Below are 23,442 nucleotides of genomic sequence, written 5' to 3'. Positions count from 1 at the left end.
ATCACCTAAGTCAGCTCTCACCTGAAGCTTGACGTCCATCTCTACTCAGTCGTACTGTCCTCCAAGTGAGGCAGGGGGTCCCTTCCCACCAGCAAAGCCCTATTCTCTTTCCCAGTGATTCCAGCCTTTAGAAAGTTTTCCCTACATTGAGTAGATCTGCCTCAGTGAGTCCCTTAAGGACAGGGGTGACCACCACCTCCCCTAGGCATTTAGAGTAGAGCCTGGTAGCCTGGAAATAATAAGAATTGCTTCTTGCCTAAAGGAATTATAATCGTCTCCTTTCTTTCCAGCTCTGCATCTGGGGTGGCTGTTGACCAGATGAAACACCACTGGCCACACAGGTGAGAAGTTTTCCCTGATCTTGACCAACCTATGGCTGGAACCAGGAGAGCTCAGATGATGGGAACCACAGGTTATCTGAAAGCATCTTAGTAAACCTTTATCAAAAATGACAAGTCACAGAAAGGGTAGGCTATTAGTATAGGTTGCAAAACCAAAAACCAAAGAACTACACCATCCAAAATTCTTCCCTAATAAGGATGGAAATTCCCTCATGAGGAATACAGAGTCAGGACAGGGAGGTGCCCAAGGCCTAGCTAATCCCCCCAGATGGACCGCAGGCTTCTGAACCACTGTGGCTGTCCTCTCTCAGGGGATGTCCAGTGACCTGCACCTGTTGGGGCCCCAGTAATAAGAAAGAACCCACTACAAGGACTGATCAAAGGGACTATTTACAGAGATGTGGACAGGGTTACATGAACCCACCAGGGCGCTAAAGCAGCCAGGGATTCACACCAGCTGGAAGCTCTAACTTCCTTGGATTCTGAAGCATGGAGGGAGGGAGCTGTCCTCAGAATCTGGGAAGAGCTGGGGCCCGGGGAGGGAGCTGCCTGAGAGGAGCTACAGCCCCCAGGAGAGAAGTGCCCCAAATACAGCGCAGAAGCGAGGGAGTCTGGGGAAGGAATACCCAAACCTCTCTGTCCTCCAACCCTCCGATCTCCAGATGGTGCCTCCCATTGACTGAACCCAACTAGAAGGCCAAGGGCAAGTAGCATAGGGAGGCCACCCCCAGAGACAGCCCCCAGGGCACAGAGCAGGGAGGAGAGGCAGGAGAGATCTGGAAGTTATCCAGCTCACCATTAGCTTTAAATGCCCTATTCTTTCATCCAGCAGATGTCTATTGGCCACTTAGTAGCTGTCAGTTGCTGTGCTGGGCTCTGGTGAGGCATACAGACCTTGACTCTGCTGCCAAAGCAAGATCTAAATAAATAATCACTGAAATGTAATTACCAACTGGGATGCATTTCATGGAAGAAACAGTAAGGACCATGAGAAGAGATGTAAAGGGAGGTCTGGGTCCTCCATGGGCACTAAAGATGGCTCCTTTGAGGATGTGACGTTTAAGCTGAGCCCTGAGGGAGAACTTCGAGTTAGGCAGGGGGAGAGTTAGGGTGGTGTTTTCCAGGAAGGGGAAACGGAATATACAAAGACTTCAAGAGAATACAGATGGCTGGCGTGCCCAGAGTTTGACAAGTGAGACTCAAGGTGAAGGAGGGGAGGCAGGCGTGGTCCAGGTAACACTGCACCCTGGGAAGGAGTTTGTATGTTTTCCCAAGGGCAGTGGGCAGCCACTGGTCCCATGTCATGGGTCTAGGGCTTCCATTCAGCCTAATATAGTCATTCTGGTCTCCTCAAAGGATCCTTTATGAACGTGATTGTCAAGCCTTAGACCCAACCTCCTCCCTCGGCTGCAGGACAACTCCAGGGGCCATGGAGTGGCCACATGAGGCATAGGCGACCTCATCTAGTTCATCAAAACTTTACCAGTTCCACAAATCTTAAGCCTGTTTGAGATAGAGAAGTTCATTCCTTGGTTCCCCTCAGCTCCACACTGCTCACCTCTAGCCTCAGAGTTCTCAGAAGGGAGGTTCACAAAAAAGAAGCCATTTTCTACACTTGAAACCCTCAGGAAACTGCAGGCAACCTTAATGCGTCTGGAGTTGTCGAAGGGCAGGAGTAGAATATGGAGCAACTGGAACGCTCACCCAGCTGTCGGGGGGAGTTGATGCAGGTACAATTGCTCTTAAAGTTAAGCGTGCACATACCTGAGGGCCCGGTAATTCCACTCCCAGGGACAAACCTGAGAGAATTGAGTGCATGTATCTACCAAAAAAAAAAAAAAAAAAACTGTACTGGAGTAGACTGTTCCCAGCCACATTGTTCATAACAGTCCCAAACTAGAAAGAACCCACATGCCCACCAAGGCAGAATGCATACACCAACTGGGGCACATTCACACAGAAATACATCCATATGACACAGCCATAAAAAGGAGCCAACCCCTGAGGCATGCAACAGCCTGGATGAATCTCAAAACCCTGTTGTGTGAAAGAAGCAAGACGCTAACAAGCACATAGCATATAATTCCGTTTCTACATGATTCCAGAAGAGACCACACTAACGTGCGGTGATAGAAGTTGGAGCATTGTTACAAGGGTGGTGGAAGAATCATGAGGGAAATGCTGGCTGCTGGACATGCTTTCATGCTGAGGCATATATCTAGAGGTATACATTTGTCAAAACCCACTGAACTGTACTTAAGTTTTAAACTGAAGATGGATGCACTTGGGACTACCCAAAGTATAGGTCAATTTAAATAACGGCAGAGCGGCACCCGGCTGTTCACCCAGGTTCTCCTCTCAGCCCTGAAGGAAAGAAAATACTTTCCATCTTCTCATCTCCAGGTCAAGTTCCAGCTGATGAGGCTCAGAATTGCTTTTAAAACAGACTATTGCTCCCAAACAAAGCTATATTTGAACAGAGTTCACTTACTCTTTTGAGCGCCTCCACCAGCAGGTCCAGGCTCTTTGGAGGGATGCTCTCCACCCACCCCACTCTCAAAGTAACCAGGGCCCGTGTTTTCATAAACAGGCCCTTCCACTGAACAGCACGTCTTCCATCTGTCCCCTCCTGCACAGCTTTGCCACTGTCTGCAGGGCCCCAAGATGGGTTCGGGGTTCCTGTTTCTGCAGGGATTTTTGAATGGGAGGCATCACCGCTTGGTATTTCCCTGCTACCACTTGGGGAATACAACTTTTTGGCACCTGTGCCTGTAACTTCAGATGAACAGAGCCCTTTCCATCCCCAAAGTCAGTTTTCTGTTCCTTGAATCTCACTTTTTAAGCAGTCCTGCTCCCCCCGGCTGAGCTGGCTTTATGTATTTATGATAACGAAGGTTCAAAGCAGGCATGTGCGGCGCCCTATCTCCCCCCTCCCACCCCCGTCCTTTGCTCTGAGGAGTCCATAGGATAAAGCCTGGTCATAAAAGGCTGTGCCCAAACCAGCCTCCTGGGCTGCATCTGGAAGCTCTGGAGCCGCGCAGTAATTCACGGCCCCGCATGAGCAGGGAGCTTGGCGGGGCTGGGGCTGCCAGAGGGACGTGGCCCAGAACCGGGGAGCCACTGCAGTGGGAAGACCCTGAGTCCGAGGTCCTAGAGAGGAGCTGCCTGATTCCTTGTGTGCAGGGAGGCCTCAGCCTCAAGGTCCTGGCCTCAAGGGAGGGCCCCGTGGAGCTCAGGCCGCTAGGCTTCTGCTTCACTCACTGTCCCGCACGTGCTGAGGGCTGCCTGCCCCATCTGCCAGCCTCACAACCGTGCACCTGGGGGTCTGTGCATGTCTCTGTCTTTATCCAGGAAGATGCTGCACTCCTGGACTATCGGCCTTCTCCTGCTGACCACAGTCAGAGGTAAGGATGCTGTCACCATCCCCTTGGGGAGAAAATGACAGTGCCTGGGCTGGCCTTTGGGTGAGACAGAGAGAGGCATCACATCCTTCTCCTCCTCCTCCTGATTAATAGCACTGTCATTATTTCAAGAAAAACAACAGTCACCACCATTCAGGGCATGTTGACTCTGTGTCACACACAGGGCACCATGCTCAGCACGGAAGATCTCGGGTAATCATCCAGCGTGTCTCGTTCCTCCTATGAAGGCCCAGGTGGCTGCGAAGCTGGTAGCAGAGGTGGCAGGCAGCTGGGGCAGGTGGAGAGTGGGGTGTTCCTGTCAGGCCCCCAGTACCCTCAGTCCCTGGGAATGGATAGTGCATGTCTGCAGACTGAAACCACGTGGCTGTGTCCTCCTGAGACTCCCATCCTGCCCAGGCTCCTGCTCGTTCACCCCCCACCCCTCACTCCTCTCACGGTTACCCTCCCTGTCCCTCCAGCACTAACTGGCCCTCTCCTCTGGCTTCTGTCCAGAGATACAGAAACCCAAGATCTACTTGTCCTAAAACAAAATAAGCTCCCTTGCCACCAAAGCCCTTTTGAGCCCCAACTTGCTGACTCCCATCCCCCCACCTCCTCACAGGTGGACTGTTTCCCACGCTGCCAGGTCCCTTCACCTCCTCTCCCATCAGTCAGAGCCCCCCCTGCCTGGCTTGGCCTCCAAATCTTGCTGGATGCACTCTCCCCAAGGGCAGATGTGGTCTCCTCTGGTCCCTGCAAAGGCTTTCTTCTGCATCCAGGCTCTTCCCTCCTTGTCTCCTTGGCTTGTCCCCAGCCCCCTCTTGCCTTTCTGGAATTCCATCCTGGCTATGCAGCAAGACCCAGCCCCTGAAAGCAGAGCTCCGGTGGGTCCGGCTGCTCCTCCTGCCTTTTCCCACCCCTCTCAGTCTCCTTCGCTGATCTGCTGCTTCCTCCTGCCCAAGATGTGGGCATCCCCAAAGTTCACTCCCAGGCATCCTCCTCATCGCTCTCTGCCTCGGGGCCACCTCTTGCCCAGTCACCCCCCGGCCTTCTCCCTAGTCGTCCCAAGTTCAAGGCAGCTCCACCAGGGCCTCTCACCATGCCTCAAACTCACTTGTCCCAAACCAGGCTTGGACACCACCCCACCCCGTCTCCCCACCTGTGTCTTCACTTCCACTGCCCTAAGAGGTCAGAACCCCCATCACCTCTCCAGACCCACAGGCCCTGCGTTCCCAGGCTCTCCTGCCTCTGAACTACTTACACTTGGCTCCTCAAAACACTCCAGGTAGCACAGCCCCCCACCCCACTCGCTAGCTCAGCACCCCCCAGCACTTCGCCACCATCCACCTAACAGCCCAGGTGTCTTAACCTGACCTTCAAGCCCCTGCATTTATCAACTGAAGCAAACATTGCTTTAGCCTTCTGTAGCCCTTCCTGTGGGACTGGACTCTTCCCAGAATGAACCCAACACCGTCACTAGTCCTTCCCGGTTAGATTTCCTCTCTTGCAGGGACGGGTTTGGCTCTGATTTGTCTTTGTGGCTCCCCAGTTCCCAGCTTTACTCCCAATTAAACTTCTCGAGTACAGATCCGGGCTCCACCACTGGCTGTGACCTTGGGCAGCTTACTTTGTCTCTTTGTGCCTTGGTTTCCTCTTCTGTCAAAGAGAGGTAGTACTAATTCCTTACTCATGGGGCTGTTTGGAGGCTAAAATGGGCCAATACTAGTAAAGCACTAGTGTGGTATCTGGCATATGGTAAATAAGTATTAACTAGAACCAATTTTGAATGAATGACCAACATTTGGCACCATGAGTTGAGGAAGCCTAAGAGAAGATTCATTGTAATCCTCTGGATTGGAAATTGTGTCACCCCTGGTTATACTGGGGGTGACGCAATTATGAAAAAGTGAAAATGTGTCATGGACCAGAGAAAAGACCCTCAGATTAGGTGGGGTTATTTAGGGCATCAGTTCTGTCTGTTGAGCCACTACCACAGTCAGTAGGATGCAAAAATAAATTCTCCCTATTCTTAAGACATGTACCTTTTCAAAGGACAACAGGGAAATCTAAAATAGCAGAGAGTAATTTGGAAAGAAAGGTGCAGACAAGGTGCCATGGAGACACATGGATTGGACAAATGCCCATGAATGCACGGCCTGTGCTGGGGGTAATGGTGACATCAAGGCTCAAGTAGCATCTCTGGGCTACGGCATTCATAGGCACTTGACAAACACTTCATGGTCGATGAATGTATGTATACGGCCATCTGAGAGTTTCCTGGAAGAAGTTGTTTTAAGGCTGAAGGAATTCTCAGGAATTCCCCAACTTGCCTGATAAAAGGGGCACTTACTAAATATGCTGTTTCCAGGGCCCCACCCCAGACCCTCTGAATCAGAATCTCTGGGGGAAGGGCCTAGGAACATGCATATGCAGTGCACATCTTCACCCAGAAGCCCCAGCTGATTCTTATCATGGAGGTTTGGGGAACACTGACAGCAAAGATACAGAGGAGCGGGGGCTCTGGCCAGCCCTGGGCTGCACCCTGCAGAGTCCTCCTGCGTAGCTGAGATGACATTGCTCCTTCTCAGACCCTCACAAGTGTCCTGTTTGTTCCTCTTCCTGCCCCAGGAAAGGAGATTTGCTACAGACCTTTTGGATGCTTTTCCGATGAAAAGCCATGGGCCGGGACCCTTAAGCGGCCGTTAAAGTTATTTCCCTGGGCCCCCGAGGACATCAAGGCCCGCTTTCTTCTGTACACAAATGAGAATCCAAACAACTACCAAGTAAGGGGGGCGCGGAGTGACGGCCTGGTGGGAGGATGTGGGACAACCCACACCAGAGCCTTCACATGGTTGTCCAAAGAAGAGGCACTGCCTTGGAACTTTCCAGATGATGCTTCCTCACCAATGTTAGACTTAGGGCCATCTCAGCTCTCAGGATCACAAACCCCTATGCGTATCTCATGGAATCTATGGACACCCAACCCAGAAACTGACACATCCACACACTCGTGCATAGAACTTTAGGGCTTCCCAGCTTTAGAACGCGGTTCCTGGGAGGAAGACGGGAAGAGCAGCTTTTATGGAGAAACCCAGGCCTGGTGTACCCCTGGGAGGGTCTGTGTTCTTTCCACACCACGCAGTGGAGGGAGAGAAGTCCCTCAGAGGATGGGGTTGGGGTGGGGGTGGTCTTAATCCTTCCTCAGAAGCTAGAAAACAGGCAAGGGACAGGGGACATTTAACCACAAAGGAGAAAAGTTGGGGACCCTCAGAGCAATCTTCAGTTCCCTGAAGGCCTGCCTGGTGGAGGCTGGCAGGCTTTCTCCAGATGCTCAGAAGTGAGTAGAAGGAACTTGCTTACAGCTCTGGTCCCAGACCAAGTTTTAAAGAGCCAGATGTCTGTCTCTAGGTCCCCAAGGTCACCTACTGCGGGATGCTTGGTGACAAACTTCCCACCCAAAGTCCCCATTTAAAAAAATAAATTTGAAAAAATAAAATTCATTTTATGCAAAACAAACAAAAGTCCTGAGAAGGGGCTTGTAGGCTTCCCCAGATGACGAAAGAGGTCCTGGCACAGAAAAAAAATGAAAAACCCCTGGACCAGAAACATCAGTCGTGAAGGGAGGAGATGTAGCTCAGTGGAGCATGAGGGGCTTTAAGTGCATAAGATAAAATACCTTGGATGACTAAGGATATTAATTATATTGGAAAATAGTTATCAGAACATTTAAATAAAGGTAAATATGGGGTATAATAATAGATGTGCTGCTTTATTATCTCACTGCATAACATGGTCCAGGGGTTGGTCTAATAATTTCTGTAATTTTAAATAGCAGTGAGTACAAGTGATATTTTAAGATATCTGTAACAACTGTAATGTGACATGAAAATATTTGTGACTTCCACTGGTGACAGAGTGTCACTAAGACTACTGTGGTTGTTGCCCAATTTTACATTCAACAAAAATGCCAGATTTCAGTATGGAAAGTCCATAAACTTGGAGTTTCTGAATTCTATCCTTGAACCCCAGGTCAGGAACTCCTGTTCTAGGCTGATCCAACTTCATGGGAGTTGAACCTGTGACCTCAGGCTTATAAGAACTGGCTCTATTCGGTCTGTGGCTTGGAGAGGCCAGCATTCAAATTCATCTTTTCAAATTTAACCAGCTGATCAACGTCACTGACCTAGCCACTATTGAGGCTTCAAACTTCCAACTGGACCGCAAGACACGCTTCATCGTCCATGGCTTCCTAGACAAGGGGGAGGAGAGCTGGCCCACTGACCTGTGCAAGGTAGGTGCCTACCCTCCTCACCTGGGGACACCAGCAGCCAGCACACAAAGTCAAACTATGCAGCTCCTGAGGGCAGCAAAGGCAATACTCCAGGGAGAGATGGGTCCTTCCTAAAACCACTGAGAAAAACCTGGGTCCTCAAGAGCATCCATTGTCAAGTTCTTCCAACTCACCAACCTCTAGCCAAATGTCTCCTCATGAGGCTGAAAAGACCCGGAGTCCAATCATGAAGTCTCAGAGGTGAAGACCACAGCAATCTACTTGGCATTTGTCTCTGATAGTTTACATAAAACCCCTGTGTGACATAAAAAAAAAATACTTAAACTTTACCCTCTACAGCATTACTAGCCAACAGAACTTTTTGTGATGATGGAAATGTTCTATATCTGCATTGTTCAAGTCAGGAGCCACTAGCCTGTGTTTACTGAGCACTTGACATATGGCTAGTGTGACCAAAGAACTGAATTTTAAATTGTATTTAATTTTAATTAATTTTAAAGAGCCACATGTGGCTAGTGGCTGCAGTATTGAACAGTACAGCTCTAAAGTTACCACGAATGTCAGTAATGAATTATTATTCATAACATCCATTTCCTGAGCACTTACTATGAGCCTGACTCTATGCTTATCATTTCAGAGTCTTTGTCCTGTTTAACCCTCCTAGCCACACTGTGAGGAAGGTAGAGGCATGGTTCTCATTTATAGATGAGGAAGTTAAGGCACAAAAAAGTTCAAAACTTGCCCAAAGTTAAATCCAGAGGGGGAATGCAAAACCAGGTCTTCTGTCCATAAGATACCCGCATGTCTACAGATTTAGCCTGTGGGAGATGCCCACCGCACGGCTCACAGAGGCTTAGTCTGCGCTGGGATAGACCTCAAGGAGCTTCTGCCCAAGGGCTCTACTCTTCTTGGGGTTGGGGTGTTCACACCTGCCCCACTGTGTCCCAGAAGGAGGCTGTGTGGACCTGGAGATAGGAAAGTCGGCATCTACCGTGATGCCCTGACCTCCAGCCAACTCATCCCCACCCCAAAATGCAGTCCAGGACCTCCAAAATGAACAAAGGATATGGGGTGACCCTTTCTAATGTTTATTTCCCCCCTCAGGGGGCCAGTTATCTATGGGCAGTAGATTGTGATCAAATCACATGAGAGAAAAGATGCTTGTACCAGGAAGAGTTGTTTCCTACCTCTATTTCCGTTTGATCTTATTAAATTTGCCCCTCAGTAGTTTTCATCTTCCACCAAAGCATTGTTGGGAACAACAAAAAGCACTCACTCAACCATCTAGTACAAGGGTCTGCAGATTATTCCTGCAGAGGGGCAGGTAGTAAATATTTTAGCATTTGTAGATCATACAGTTTCAAGTCAACTCTGTTGTAGCTATGAAGCAGAGATGGACAATATGTAAACAAGTGGGTGTGGCTTTATAGAACTCTATAAAGGCAGGTGGATTTGGCGCTGGGTAGTAACTTGCCAATCCCTGATCTAGTAAGCCATCTTTTTGACCTGGTTGTGTCAATGACAATCTGTAAGACCTTAGACAAGGCACTCCATTCCAGGACTCAGTTTCCACATCTGCTAAGTGGGGATCAGTACACCCAGTTCACAGCGCTCTGGTGGGGATCAGGACAAGTGTGAGGAAGATGGAAGCTCTGACACAAGCTAGATGCTTGGTGATTGTGAATTCCTATCTCTGGACTGTGCAACCTGTGGCTGTTAATAAATTGGTTTCTCCCTCTTGTTTGTCTTTCCCAGAAAATGTTTAAAGTGGAGAAGGTGAACTGCATCTGTGTGGACTGGAAACATGGAGCCCGGACGCGATATACCCAAGCAGTCCAGAACATTCGCCTCGTGGGAGCGGAGATAGCTTTCTTAATACAAGGGCTGTCGGTAAAGCCCTGCCTGGGCCACATCCTGTGGGGAGGGGGCTGGGAAGGGGTAGGCCAGCTCGGCGGGGCACCTAGAGGCAGCCTGGGGACCCGTGGACAGGGGCGAAGCCTGGAAGCCTGGGAGCCTGAGTTGGGCCTTTGCTAAAATGAAGCTGCAAATTTCCTCCTGCGGGGTTTTCCTGAAGATCCCTAGTTATGGGGCCTGGGGCAGACTAACGTCTTTGAGCCTCAGTCGCCTTTTGAAATAAGCCATCCTTGGAGGCTGTTCTAGGAATTGCAGAGCTGAGTGGGTTGCCCAGCAGTTCTCAGCCCAGGAAATGAGTCTGGGTCCGTAGGAAAGTCAATCTGGAGACTCTCACTCACGCTCCTCCAGGCTGGCCCACTCCCTGCGGGGACGAGGTGGGGGAGTCCCGCGGTGGGGTGCGGGTGGGAGCAGGCGGGAGCAGGCAGCGCACATCCAGTCCCAGCCAAGGCGCCCTGCAGTAGACGCGGTGGCCACTGGTCAGCACTGTTGCCCCGCGCGCCGGCCAGACCCCGGGACTGGCTGACTGTGGCCACCCCGGGACCGGATCGCGCTGTCCTAGGCGGCGGCCTGAAGCCGGGAGTCAGTCCTCCTGAGTTTCCAGCCCGGGTCCTGCCCCATCCCCGTTCCCGGAGCCGGCGCGTTCCCACCCGGTCCTCTGGGACCTGACGCTCCATTACTCCGCAGACTGAGCTGGGCTATGGCCTCGAGAACGTGCACCTCATCGGCCACAGCCTGGGCGCGCACGCGGTCGCGGAGGCGGGCAGGAGGCTGCAGGGCCGCGTGAGCAGGATCACAGGTACAGCGCCGAGGGAAGTGGGGCGCGGAGGGAAGGAGGTGGGGCGCGGGGCCCAGCCGGGAGGATGGGAGGTGGCAGGCGAGACCCCCGCCCCGCCCCGCCCCTGCGCACTTCCCAACGCCAAGGGCGCCCCTTCCGGTCTTCCTGGAACTGATTTTAGGTGGTTCGTGGGATTTAAAAAATAATTGTCCATGTATTTTCATGTGAATTAGAAAACATGTGATTGTAAGGAAAAATACATTTATTTTAAAAAAAAGAGAAATATAAGAGATTAAAATCATGACTTCAGGGTTATTATTGCTAAATTATGGCAAAGTTTTTTTTTTAAGTGAGCTGATTTTTTTTTAATCAATTCATCAGTTCCACAAATATTTATTGAATGTCTTTGTTGTGCCAGCCAGAGGCAGAAAATCAAAGTGACGGAGACCTACCACAGAAGGTGCTAAGTAAAGAATGAATTAATGAATGAAACACTAGGCAAAATGAATATGCACAAGACATAGACACAGACAACTATTTTTCGCAGCCAAATCAGCATGTACTTTGGCAAACCGTTCAATTCAACATTTAATAAACGTGTTCGTTGCTGGGGCCTGGGCCAGGCTAGGGAACTTGCAGTCTTGAAGAGCAGTGGCCTGATCGTAACACGTGTCAGGAAAAAAGATGTGAAAGATAAAAAGGAAAAGGGAGACAAAGGAGGGCAAGAGCACCAGCCCAAACCTCCGTGGAGCCAGGCAGTGGGGATTTCTTTGACAGGCAACGACCCCACTTCCAGCCTTTCTGTTCCAGCCTCTCTCCCAGGTAGACCAGGAACTGCACATCCAGTTCTCCAAACTATGAATAATGGGGTGTGGGGCCCTTTGCCTAGAAATCCCTGTGGTTTTGTGGATACAGGGTTTAGATCCTGATTCGTCTTAGAGCGTGGCCTCCCGGTCCCCCTCTCCCCTTTTAGGGCTGGATCCGGCAGAGCCATGCTTCCAGGGCACTCCCGAGGAGGTTCGGTTGGACCCATCCGATGCCATGTTTGTGGATGTGATTCACACGGATACTGCTCCCATCATCCCTTTCCTAGGTGAGGTCCTCACTCCATCTCTCAGTGACCGGGGCTGTCACTGTTGAGAATAAGTCCAGGTGTGTGCCCCCTGCCGCCCTTCTCCAACCCACACACACACATACGGCAGGTGGTAGTCAAAATGGTTAACCACTGGAACAGTTTGGGTACCAACCTGTCAAACGGGTGTCAGCCACAAATAAACAGCCAGTACAGTGCCAGCGATGTCAGCCTGAGGCCCCAGGTAGGACGGAAGTCTCTTCTCTAGCCTTTGGAAGGCTGTCACTCAGTCTTCCGACTCTGCACCCTTCCCTAGTCTGCCAGTATCCAGAGTGGCAGATTATTGGTGTTTGACCTGTGCTTGCAAAATGCAAAGTTGATTTTTGAATTTTTTTCTTCTTTTGTCAAATCTTTGGTTACAGTTTGTTTTATTGGAGATTAAATGTAGCCCTTTATTTAATTCTTCTAAACTCAACTGAGTTTTTTTTCAATATTTTCTTACATTACTTCTCATAAAACATGCTAATGGAAGGTACGTTTTTTGATGATAATGATGATGATGATATAACTTATGGAGCTTTGCCATATGCTGCATTGAACAATTGGAACACATTAGCTCGCTAATCATGTAACAACCCTCGAGAGTAGATACTGTTATTATCATTTCAGAGTAAGGAAACTGAGGCGCAACAAGGTCAAGTAATTGGCCAAGATCACTGAGTCTCTAAGTAGAACCAGGATGTGATCACAGCTTTGTGTTCTTCAAGATCTAAACCGTCTAGCCATTATGCCATGGTTCTCAATATAGCAACATAGTTTATATGGTCTCAATGTAACACAATAATGTAGAAATCAAAATTTTAAAATGAAACAAATAATAAAAATTGCACCCACCCTGATATGTTTCTTCTGGTGCATAATGGTATCAGGACATAGCGGTGTTTTTCAGAGCCTTCCCAAGATGAACAGACACGTACAAATACACGTGTGTGCATGCTTACCCAGAGCCTACACATCCCCTCATCTCTCATCCTCTGCTCGCTCCTCCCCTCTTGTCTTGCCAAGTGCTCATCTCTGAGAATTTTCTGCAGAGCCAGAGACAGGGTGGCTGTGCTGAGAGGAGAACTTGCCAAGAAGGCTCTCCTGCCTGCTGGAAGGAGTTGAACACTCTCTGTGGCCACCACCTAACTCTGGGACCACTTCCCTCCCCCCTCACCTCTGCTGCCCATGTTTCAGGTTTTGGGATGAGCCAAAAGGTGGGCCATCTGGATTTCTTCCCCAATGGAGGAAAGCAAATGCCTGGATGTCAGAAAAATATCCTTTCAACCATCATTGATGTAAATGGACTATGGGAAGGTACGTAAATTCGACTATCAGGACCGCAGCTGCTCCGTCCACCTGGGAGAAGGCGGAGGTGTGGTCCGGCCTCCCATATACAGATTTGCCTCCACTGATGGAGTGTTTATCTGTGCCAGGCATTTTCACCACAATGGCATGAGATAGTTACTCTGCTAGGCCCCATTTAATAGATGAGGAAACTGGGTCAGGAACATTATAAAACTTGCCCAAGGCCACCTTATACTTAAACCCAATTTCTGGCTGCAAAGCCCGACCATGTGGTCCAGCCTGCATCATCTCCCCCATCAGGATGCTGAGACGTGGGCTGCACCGGCACATCGCTGTTACCCAGCTCTGGTTTTGGCCCCCATCCTTCCTTCAGTGCAGGCTCCTTGAAGGACTCCACGGTCTAAGCAAAGATTTGAAGGGCTTTGACTTTCTCGCCATTTGCTGTTGTCAGGTGCTGGGAGTAGAGAGGGGCTGAGCTGGTAAGAAGACAATGGCGGGGGGTAGGATGTGCTCTGTGGGTCTGGGGAGCAAGTGCGTGAGGGTGGAGGCCTGGGGGCCTGGGGGATGAGCCCCTGTGTGTCCCTGTTTCTGAGAAAGCAGGCTCAGTGCCCCTAACATTAGGTGACTAAAGCACCATCTCTATTAGCTGTCCCTTGGCTATTCGTGTCATCTTCCCCTGAGAACAGGCTTCACTCTCCTCCCTGAAAGTGGAGGCTTTGGTCTGTGATGATCTCATTTTAGTCTTTATTTTTCTGAGCTGGGAGTCCTCCAAGGCCAGGGGCTGTGTGGTGGGCATCCCAGACGCCCAGTACCCTGCTCAGGGCCTGGCCCAAAGCAGGCTCTGGGCGCTGTTCCTTATGTTGAGCTGAGTGGCCTGCTGTGACGTTTTAATATTGCACGTGCTTGCTGTGAAAGAGCGGAGCTGATAAAACAACAGCCAACATCACCAGCGGTCAGGGGAGCTTTTGAGCTCCTCTCTGCTCAGCACCTGGTAACTCCAGGGAGGGCTCCCTGGCTGTTCTGCTCTCTGAAAGAACACCAGAGTCACCATGAGGGCGCCCCTCCGAGAAGGGCTGTGCAGGGCAGACATAATAGGAAGGAGCCCAGGTTTAACTAGGGAGGCGACGGAGAGCTGACAAGCCCCCAGCGCTGGATGTGCTTCTGTCGTGTGTCGCTCTGAGTCATCAGGTGCCTGCACTGAGGAACAATGAAATCCGTTCACCCCTCTGTTATGGAACCCCTGGGCAGCAATTTTGGATGAAAGAAACAATTAAGTTAGAAACAGGTTCTGTTGTCTGGTAATGAGTGTTGGTGTGGGGCACGCGGAGCCGGGGGCTTGGAGAGCTAATCCCGCACCCCCAGCACAAAGGGCAGTGACCCTCTCTCCACGGGTGGTGGATAGAGCCCACCAGACCCCCCGGAAGTGGTCCCCCGGTAAGTCCGGGGTCACTGTGGATCACTCCATGGAAGTTTTGAACCAAGTAGCTGGAGAAATGAAAAAATAATTTCCCAAACAAGAGGAAGTTGGTTTAAAGTGAAAGATGGCAAATCAAATGCAGTGGATGAGCAGCCAGCGGCCCCGGTGACCTTGCTCTCCACTGGTTTACTTTGTGCCTTGGAGAGGATGAAGGGGGAATATCTCAACCTGAGACCATAGGCACAGAAAAGCTAAGGTCATGTGAAAGGATATACATATATATATTTCTCACTACCCCACTGCAACCCCCCCCCCCCAGTCCTCATCATTCATTTACACTACGTGCCAGCCCCCTGGAGGACTGGACCAAGGTGCTTGTTAGGACTTGCTTAGCCTTGAGGAAGACCTCCCCAGAAGGACAGTGCTGGGGAAAGGACAGTGACTCTGGCCAACTACCACTACTAAACAAGTCCCCACATTTCCTACTTGCCCTGAAGTATGTCAAAATCAACGATAGAAATTTCAAATTGTGACCAAGGTGTTCAGGAGCACCGACACCCACCTGTAAAATGTGGAGGTGATTCCTCACTCGGTCAGAATGGTTCAGGCTTCAAAAGTTCAGTGCCTCCTGTGAACTCCCAGGGCCTTTGCTTTCTCAGGAACCCATGACTTTATTGCTTGCAATCACCTAAGAAGCTACAAGTATTACTCAAGCAGTATCCTCAGCCCCGATGGCTTCCTAGGCTACCCATGTGCCTCCTACAATGAGTTTCAGGAGGTAGGTCACACCAGGGGTCCAGGGAAGATGTTGGTGGTGGCCCTGGTGGTGGTGGCTTTGTCCCTGTGGCTTGGAACAAAACAGAGGTGTCACCCCATGGCTAATGAAAAGAGGTGCTAGAAATGCTGAGCGTCATGGAGCTCTCCACCCGGGAGCAGGGTGGGCAGGAGGGGGACAGCACAGTCCTGGGCCTTCCCTAGATCCCCAACTTTTCATTCTGGAAAATTCCCAATGGATGCATGCATGGATGCAAGGGCAGATGGGTGCATAAGCAGATGGTTCAGTGGATGGAAGAGGGGGTAGGATGGATATATGAATGGAAGGAAGGATAAGTAGATGAGAAGATGCATGAGGGATGGATAGGTAGATGGGAGGACGGAAAAGAATATGAATTAAGTGAGTGAGTGGGTGAAACGCCAACAACTTAGACAAAATTTTTTTTCTCCACTAGAATAGCTGTTTCCCTTGTCCAGCTGAAGGATGCCCCAAAATGGGGCACTATGCAGACCAATTTCAGGGGAAAACCAGAGCTGTGGGACAGACCCTTTTCCTGAACACAGGAAGCAGCGGTAACTTTACTTGTAAGTTTCCATTTTCCTCATTTAAAACTTCTTGCAAATTTTTAAAGTGTATCAGCCTTATTAGGACCCTTGGTAGCAACTGACAGAAACTCAACTCCAATCAGTTTAAGCTATAACGGAAGGGCAGTAGAATGGCATTTGTCTTGGATCTCAAATTCATCCCTTTAACCAATAATCCTGATCAGTGGAATAAAATACAGTGATTGGCCCAGGCTGGGTCACATATCCACCCACCCATGTGGCAGGAAGGATGCATCCATTAACAGAAGAGGGCAACGTGCGGCAAAGTCACAGTAAATCAACAAGTCACCCCTCTAATTATTTATCCTGCTAGTCCCCCTACACACACACACACACACACACACACTCTCACACTGTGTTTTTGTTATTTTGCCCACCTTCTCGTTTGAAAGGTGCAAGATAGTCAAATGATCAAGATTCATTTGTTATAAGTAATATCACATGGTAGCCAAATAGAAAAGCAATCATTTTCAAGGGAGTTTTAAATAAAAAATATGTATATAGCGCTTCACAAAACCCTTCACATACAGTCATTTCATGTCATCCTCACAATATTTATCACTAAAGAGAACAGTTGGGCAGTATCTATAAAGTCTTCTAGGCATATTCCTTTAACCCAGTCATTCCGCTGCTCAGAACGTAACTTAGGAAAACCCTCGCATGTGTGCACGAGCAGGGCTGCTCAAGGGGCCCCACTGCGCCATTGCTTTTAATACCAGAAGACTCGGGGGAGGAACCTAGATGCCCAGCAATTACTAAACAACCAAATACTGTATGTAACCATGAAAAAGGAGGAGGAAACCTCTAAGGTATGCTAAGTGAAAAGGCAAGTGATAAAACAGCCTGCAAAACATCCTGTGTCAGTCAGGGTCCCAACAGGAGACAGAACTCATCCAGTGGTTCAAGTAGGAAGACTTTACTGGAGGACCTCCTTTTAGAGGTGTGGACGGGTTACAGGAACTCACAAGGGATGCTGAGGCACCCGGAATCTTGCTGTGGCTGGGGGCTGCTGGAACAGAGAACCATCACAGTGGGAGGGAGGGGGTAGCTGCCAGACTCCTGGTACTAGAGCAAGGGAGCAAATATCCCCACCCCTCCCCTCCTGCGCTCTCATCTCCTGTGTGAGCCTCTCGTTGGCTAAATCCAGCTAAAGCCAGCAACAAGGATCCTGGGTGGGATTGGGGTGGGGACCTTCTGGAACTCAGCACAGTTCAGAGAAGGGCAGTGAATCAGCCTGGGGTGGGGATGGGTGGAGGGAAAGAGAGAATAACAGCTCATACTATTTTTTAAAAGGAGGAAAAGCGTATAATCTTTTAGATACAGACATAAAAGCTCAGAGAAAGCTCTGGACCAGTATCGCTCAGCCTCACACTGCTGACATTTGGGGCTGGATGATTCGCTGCTATGGCGGTTTTTCTGCACACTGTAGGATGTTTAACAGATTCCTGGTTTCTACCTACTCGATGCTGGTAGCTCCCCAACCCCATCTGAATTCGCCCCCCCGGGGGACAACCAAAAATACCTCCAGACACTGTCAAATGTCCACAGGGAGGCAAAATCGCCCCCTGACTCAGAACCACTGGGCTCAATTAAATATAGAGGCCAAACTGGTTGCCTCGGGGAAAGACCTGGGATGGAGGGCCAGTGGTCGGGGTGCTGATGAAGGGTGTTCTTTAAAAATTTATCTGGGTTGTTTTTCTTTTGAGAATGTGTCCTTTGGATGTGAAAATGGCAAAAACCTAAAAGAGCAGTAGGTGATTTATCCAAATGTTGGAGCCACAAACATCTCCTTCTCCCTGTGGCCTTTCTGGTGATGGCCAGTGATGTGTACTGAGGGTACACAGGCGTGGTAACCGGCTGCCCTTCATCGTCAGGGCACATGCATTGCTGTATTGACAAGAGGTTGTGCTGAACTGTAATATTTACTTCTGCTCTGAGTCCCTCGCCCCGACCTAGAATCTGGACTCCTGGGACCCCAAACTTTACCAAAGGAAATCATTACTTACATTCCCCAATACCTCTCATTCACTGGGGATTCAGAACTTGGAACAAGATTGACTCCCTGGGGCCTTTTTTTTTTCCAACAAGATGAGTTAATTGAATGATTGTGTTTCTTTGAACAGGTTGGAGATATAGGGTGTCCGTCACACTGGCTGGAAAAAAGAAAGTGACTGGGTACATCAGGGTTGCTTTGTATGGAAGCAACGGAAACTCAAAACAGTATGAAATTTTCAAGTAAGTTTGATAGCAAAGTGAAATGACCACACTTTCCAGAATAGACTTTTCGTAAAAGGTTGGGTATAAGCTGCTTTATAAATCTAGCCATCTATTATACAAAACCACTGAATCCTAGAGTGTCAAAGCTGGAAGGAGGTCTTAGCGTCTAGTTCAATGACCCCCATTTTATACATGAGAAGAGCGAGGCCCAGAGAGGGGGCTCGCTACTTAAGGGCTAACTCCTTTTAGATGTCAATCGGTGTTTCCTGACGTAGGTTTTATGAATTTATCAAATCCTCCTTAGGCAAAGCACATTGACATGGCCACTCCCTCCCCTCTGACACACACACACTCCGTCCCCAACACACGTGAAGCCTGAGGCCAGCTTCTCATTGCTGTGGCTCCCTCAGCACCTGCTTTTGCTGGGCTCGTGAGATGCTTGGTAAACGTGTGTTGCATGAATGCAGAACTGTGCTGTAAAATTAGATTCTGGTTTTTGCACTAACTTTGACACAATAATTTTCATATTACGTTAAAGTTCTTCAACAACTTCCTCTGTGCTACAGGTGATGGCCTAACAGATGGCCTCTGCACCTTTGAACGTAAGACGTTGCATTAATTAGTCCTGCAGTGAACTAATAGGATGAATATGCCACTCCAAATATTTGCCTTCCCTCTAGAGACAAAATAAAACGTGGAAATCTAGAGTCCAATATTTTTTAAAGGTGTGTTCTTCAAAAATACATTTGTGGATATGAATGACATCATACAGCTATTTGCAGAAAAGCAGAAATGGCAGCTGTTGTTTGGAGAACCAAGAGATCGCTATCATCCTGTGTATTCATATATCCAGCTTATTTAACATTCTGTGTCTACATTTTCAGAGGATCGCTCCAACCAAATACAAGTCATATGCATGACATTGATGTGGACCTCAATGTTGGAAAAATCCAGAAGGTCAAATTCCTCTGGAACAACAATGCGATAAATCTCTTCCAGCCCAAACTGGGAGCCTCTCAAATCACAGTGCAAAGTGGTGAAGATAGGACTGAGTATGTATCTCTTATTCCATCTAAGTTTTATTTTCTATATTTAGCTATCAATCTATTCACACATCCATCCGTCCAATCACCCACCTAACCATCTTCCATTCATCCAGCCCATTCTGTCCGTCCACTTACCCATCTAGTTAACATCCTGACATCTGTCTTCTTATCCTTCTGGTCATCCAGCCATCCATCTATTCATCTACCTAACTCTTTATCTCAACTCTCCATCTATCCATCTAATTTACTTTGAAAAATCAATCATTTTCCTTAAGCCAAATTCAGCTTGTCAGTGGTAAGGCATAGATTTGAGAAATAGGCACATAGGGCACTCTCATCTTAAACAATAAAGAAAACACCTGGGCAGGACTTGTAGGCAATCTCTGAGGTAATTTCAACTGGGGTGCAATTATTAATGTAAGTTGTTTTATTTGGCACATGTATACATGAATATATTGGGATCTAGTTTATAGTGGCAAGTGCTTCTTATTCTGAGGGAGCAGAATCTTACTTGTTAGGAACTGGGAGAGGATGTGACTGCTTAAAATACGGAAAGAAAGAAGGCCACCTTAAAGGAGAAGCATCAGAAAATAACGGGGTATAGAGTCTGAAGGAAACAGATATCACCTTTCAGTGGCTCTCATGTTAAGATGAGGAAAGTGACATTTGGAGAGTCAAGTAACTTGTCTAAGGCCACACAGGGAAGCCAGAGGGAAGAATATTGGACCTCAAAACATTTTCAGAAACACACCCCAAGCCCTTGCTCAGCTGCATGACTTAACTGTGCTGGATGTAAATGGTAATGTTTCCATTTCTTCAGCATGCTGTTGGAAAAATCAGATATCACCATGGCTGTGCCATTACTTTGTATCCTCAAGAGCAGGGCACACGCATTTAGGCACAACAAGGACTTGGACCCAGGTCTTCTGACGTCCAATCCAGCCTTCCTTCCGCTGTGTCCACCCTGCTCACACAGCCAGACGTGCAGCTGACGCATACATAAAGCCTGGTGGTGGGATGCCCTGTGGACCTGTCTGGAATTTACAGTCTTCAGGGGGTGGGAGTGGAGTTACTGTTCTTCAGGTCTAGTACACAGTACACATAGCAAACACCAAGGTCCCCACCGCACATGAGGGCTCCCTCGTCAGGGGGCTACTTTCTGACATTGAGCCCTGAGGGAGAGTTGGCTTGGTCAACTGTCCTCCTTTAACCAAAGACACCTCATGGGAAGGAGAAGACCAGAAGTGTCCTGTGTCTCATGGCAGAGTGGTTGTCCCAACCTGACCGGACCCCACACCCTCAGGAGTGACAACCCATCACAATCTTTTTTTTTTTAACATCTTCATTGAGATATTATTCCCATACTGCAAAATTCACCCCTTTAAAATACACAATTCAGTGACTTCTGTGTATTCACAGAGTTGCACAATCATCACCACAATCAATTTTGGAACATTTTCATCACCCCAGAAAGAAACCCATTAGCCATCACCCGTTAATCCCCCATCCCTTTTCTCAGCCCTAGGTAACTCCTAACCTACTTTCCGTCTCTATAGATTTTCCTATTTTGGATATTTCATACATATGGAATCATACAATATGTTGTCCTCTGTGACTGGCTTCTTTTACTCAGCATTATTTTTCCAAGGCTCATCACTATTGTAGCACGTATCTGTATTCATTCCTTTTCATTGCCTACTAATATTCTGTTATACAGATATAGCGCATTTTGTTTATCTACTTTATATTATATTTATATATTATAATATATAAATATTTCATTTTATATTATATTTATATATTATATAATATAGTGTGTTATATTTATTATATACTATAGATATACCGCTTTTCCACTTATCAGTTGATGGACATTTGGGTTGTTTCCACTTTGGGGCTATTATGAATAATGCTGCTGTGACCATTTGTATACAAGTTTTTGTGTGGACATACGTCTTCATTTTCTCTTGGGTAGATACCTAGGAGCAGAATTGCTGGGTCATATGATAACTCTATTCTAACCTTTGGAGGAACTGCCAGACTGTTTTCCAAAGTGGCTGCCACATTTTACATTCCCAGAAGCAATGTATGAAGAACCCTCCAGGAAGGCTGGCTGGGTGCCTCCTAGAACTCATGGCTGAGCCCAAAGCTGCAGGCCCACTGGAGGGACACTCCCTGTGTTTTGGGGGGAAAAAAATCCTTGATCTGACACAGCTGATTCACTGTCAGCTCATTAAAAGCCCACAGGAGGGGAGGATGCTTTCTGAGTGGGTTTGCTTAGTGAGAATCACTTGGACTCTGCCTAGTGGAACAGAGTTTTTCAAAGGGATCTGAATTCCAGGGGGGGTGACCACATGCTGGTTATTCATCTGAGGTCACATTTCCCAATAGAAGGCGTCTCATGCTGAAAACATTTTCCTCCACAGGTATAATTTTTGCAGCAACAACACAGTGCAAGAAGATGTTTTACAAACTCTCTACCCTTGTTAAAAATGGTGCCCTCTTTGTCTTTGCATTAATAAACGTTTTAATGCCCTCGGTTTGACTCTGAGGTGTAGTTTGCAATGCTCTGTGATCTGGGGTCTCATTTCAGAAATGATTTTTGTGTGCAGCCAGCTTGGCTGCAGATAATGCCTAAAACATCTCACTGGCCCACCTCTGCCCTCATCTCTCTCTTTCAGGGCACCTAGTGTAGCCTGTTCTAAAGTACTTTAGATCCTTAGTGAAATTCCGTCTTATTTGAAAAGGTCATCGTTGCTTCCACGTGTTGCCCACTCAGCCTTTAGCATCCTAGGGAGGGGAGCAGGCCCCACATAAGAGCAGCCTGAGGCATGAATGACCCCGAGAGAGTGTGTGCCTGTGCCTTGGAGGATGCAGGGCTTTAAAAAAAAAAAAAGCTCACACATGCACATGGCCCGAAATGCTAATGTTGCAGGAGCTCTTACTCGAGGTCCGGGCCTTCTAGCCTTGCCCTCAGGTCTCTCGTTTCCTCTTCCCAGAGACAACTTGAGTTTTTCCCAGAAATATTCTACATATAAATATTCAGGTACCTGTCTCACACACCCCAGCCACACCCACCTTTTTTTCCAGACAAATGGTAGCACACAATACACACCATCCTCACTAACAATAAAGTGAGTATTATTCTATAATGGTCCAGAAAGGGCTTCTTCATTCTTTGTGGGGCTTCACAGATTCCGCTGAGGGACGCGTGTGGTGTGATCCTCCCTGCCGATGGACGTGTACGATTTGCCGTTATGAATATTCACGCAACTACCATCCTTTGATGATATTCTAACAAGATACAGATTTGTCCCAGAAGCATTTAGGCTGCTTATTTTGATCAGCATTGCCAAATTACACTCCACTGTACACTCCGACCAATAATACAGTGGGAAACTACCACTTTTGCGGGCCAAAAAAGTCAACTATTCACAGCATCGTATGATTTGTTCTAACATGAGAGAGGTTCGGACCCTCATCAACATGGTGAATTGTCCGACCTTTGGTCAATTTGGCGTGTAAAACTGCTTTTCCTTACGTTGTAATTTGAGTTTGTTTTATTATGAGAGTGAACACCTTTTCAGTGTTTAATGGCCCTTTGTATTTCTTTCTCTGTGAGTTGTCCAATTGTGTGTCCATTTTAGGCATCTTTTTGATATAATTTTTACTTTAAAAGCTCTTTAATATTAAGAAAATGGAATATTCTGTCGTATTCAGATTCTTTCCCCATTTATCCCTCTGCCTGGGAGGAAACAGAAAGGCAACCAGTCAACTTGGGGCAGCCACTCACAGGGCCTATGCCCGGCGGGCAGGTGGAGGGGTGTGGGGGAGCTCAGCTCATCCACAGAATGTTTTACAGGTGCCATAACCCGGGGGCTACCCCGAGGGCTCTATCTGCCTTAACGCACAGCTGGTCAGGGCCAGGTTTCTGGCTTTCCTGCCCGAGCTGGATGGGGCCTCAGCCTGCATGGTCTTCTTTCAATGAGCAGGTAGAGTCTGCGCCCAGACCTTGGGGGGCTTGGTACCACGGGAAGCGGAGCTGCTGGGGCGTGTGCAGACTGCGGCCCTTCCAGCCTGGCCTGCTGCCCACGCACAGCCTCCCAGTAGCCCCCCACTGACCTGCTCACTTGCTCCTGGGGCCCCAGTGAGTAAATAGCTGGTGCCGGATAGAAGGTGTGGGGATGGTGGTGTCAGGCACACCTGTTGGACAGAGTGGGAGGATCCACTGCTCAATTCTG

The 23,442-nt window shown here is 48.5% G+C and overlaps 1 protein-coding gene across 2 annotated transcripts; it reads left to right on the top strand.

Annotated features, from left to right (window-relative positions):
- The first annotated feature begins 309 nt into the window (after positions 1-309).
- LOC105080757 (pancreatic lipase-related protein 2) lies at positions 310-21,741 on the top strand. 2 transcript variants are annotated; one of them, XM_045506572.2, is made up of 13 exons: positions 310-341; positions 3,693-3,745; positions 6,371-6,525; positions 7,908-8,033; positions 9,789-9,923; positions 10,632-10,743; positions 11,696-11,815; positions 13,031-13,150; positions 15,218-15,336; positions 15,788-15,917; positions 18,062-18,173; positions 19,040-19,207; positions 21,628-21,741. In XM_045506572.2, exons 1-13 carry the CDS (start codon positions 319-321, stop codon positions 21,689-21,691), a joined length of 1,437 nt encoding a protein of 478 aa, XP_045362528.1. In that variant the 5' UTR covers positions 310-318; the 3' UTR covers positions 21,692-21,741. The 2 variants fall into 2 exon arrangements, with proteins under 2 accessions (XP_045362528.1, XP_010968152.1); XM_010969850.3 differs by lacking the exon at positions 310-341 and adding an exon at positions 3,313-3,381.
- The last annotated feature ends 1,701 nt before the right edge of the window (positions 21,742-23,442 follow it).

The sequence above is a fragment of the Camelus bactrianus genome, chromosome 11 (genome assembly GCF_048773025.1).
Source record: "Camelus bactrianus isolate YW-2024 breed Bactrian camel chromosome 11, ASM4877302v1, whole genome shotgun sequence".
NCBI lineage: Eukaryota > Metazoa > Chordata > Mammalia > Artiodactyla > Camelidae > Camelus > Camelus bactrianus.
This window is presented reverse-complemented; position numbering and strand designations above follow the sequence as displayed.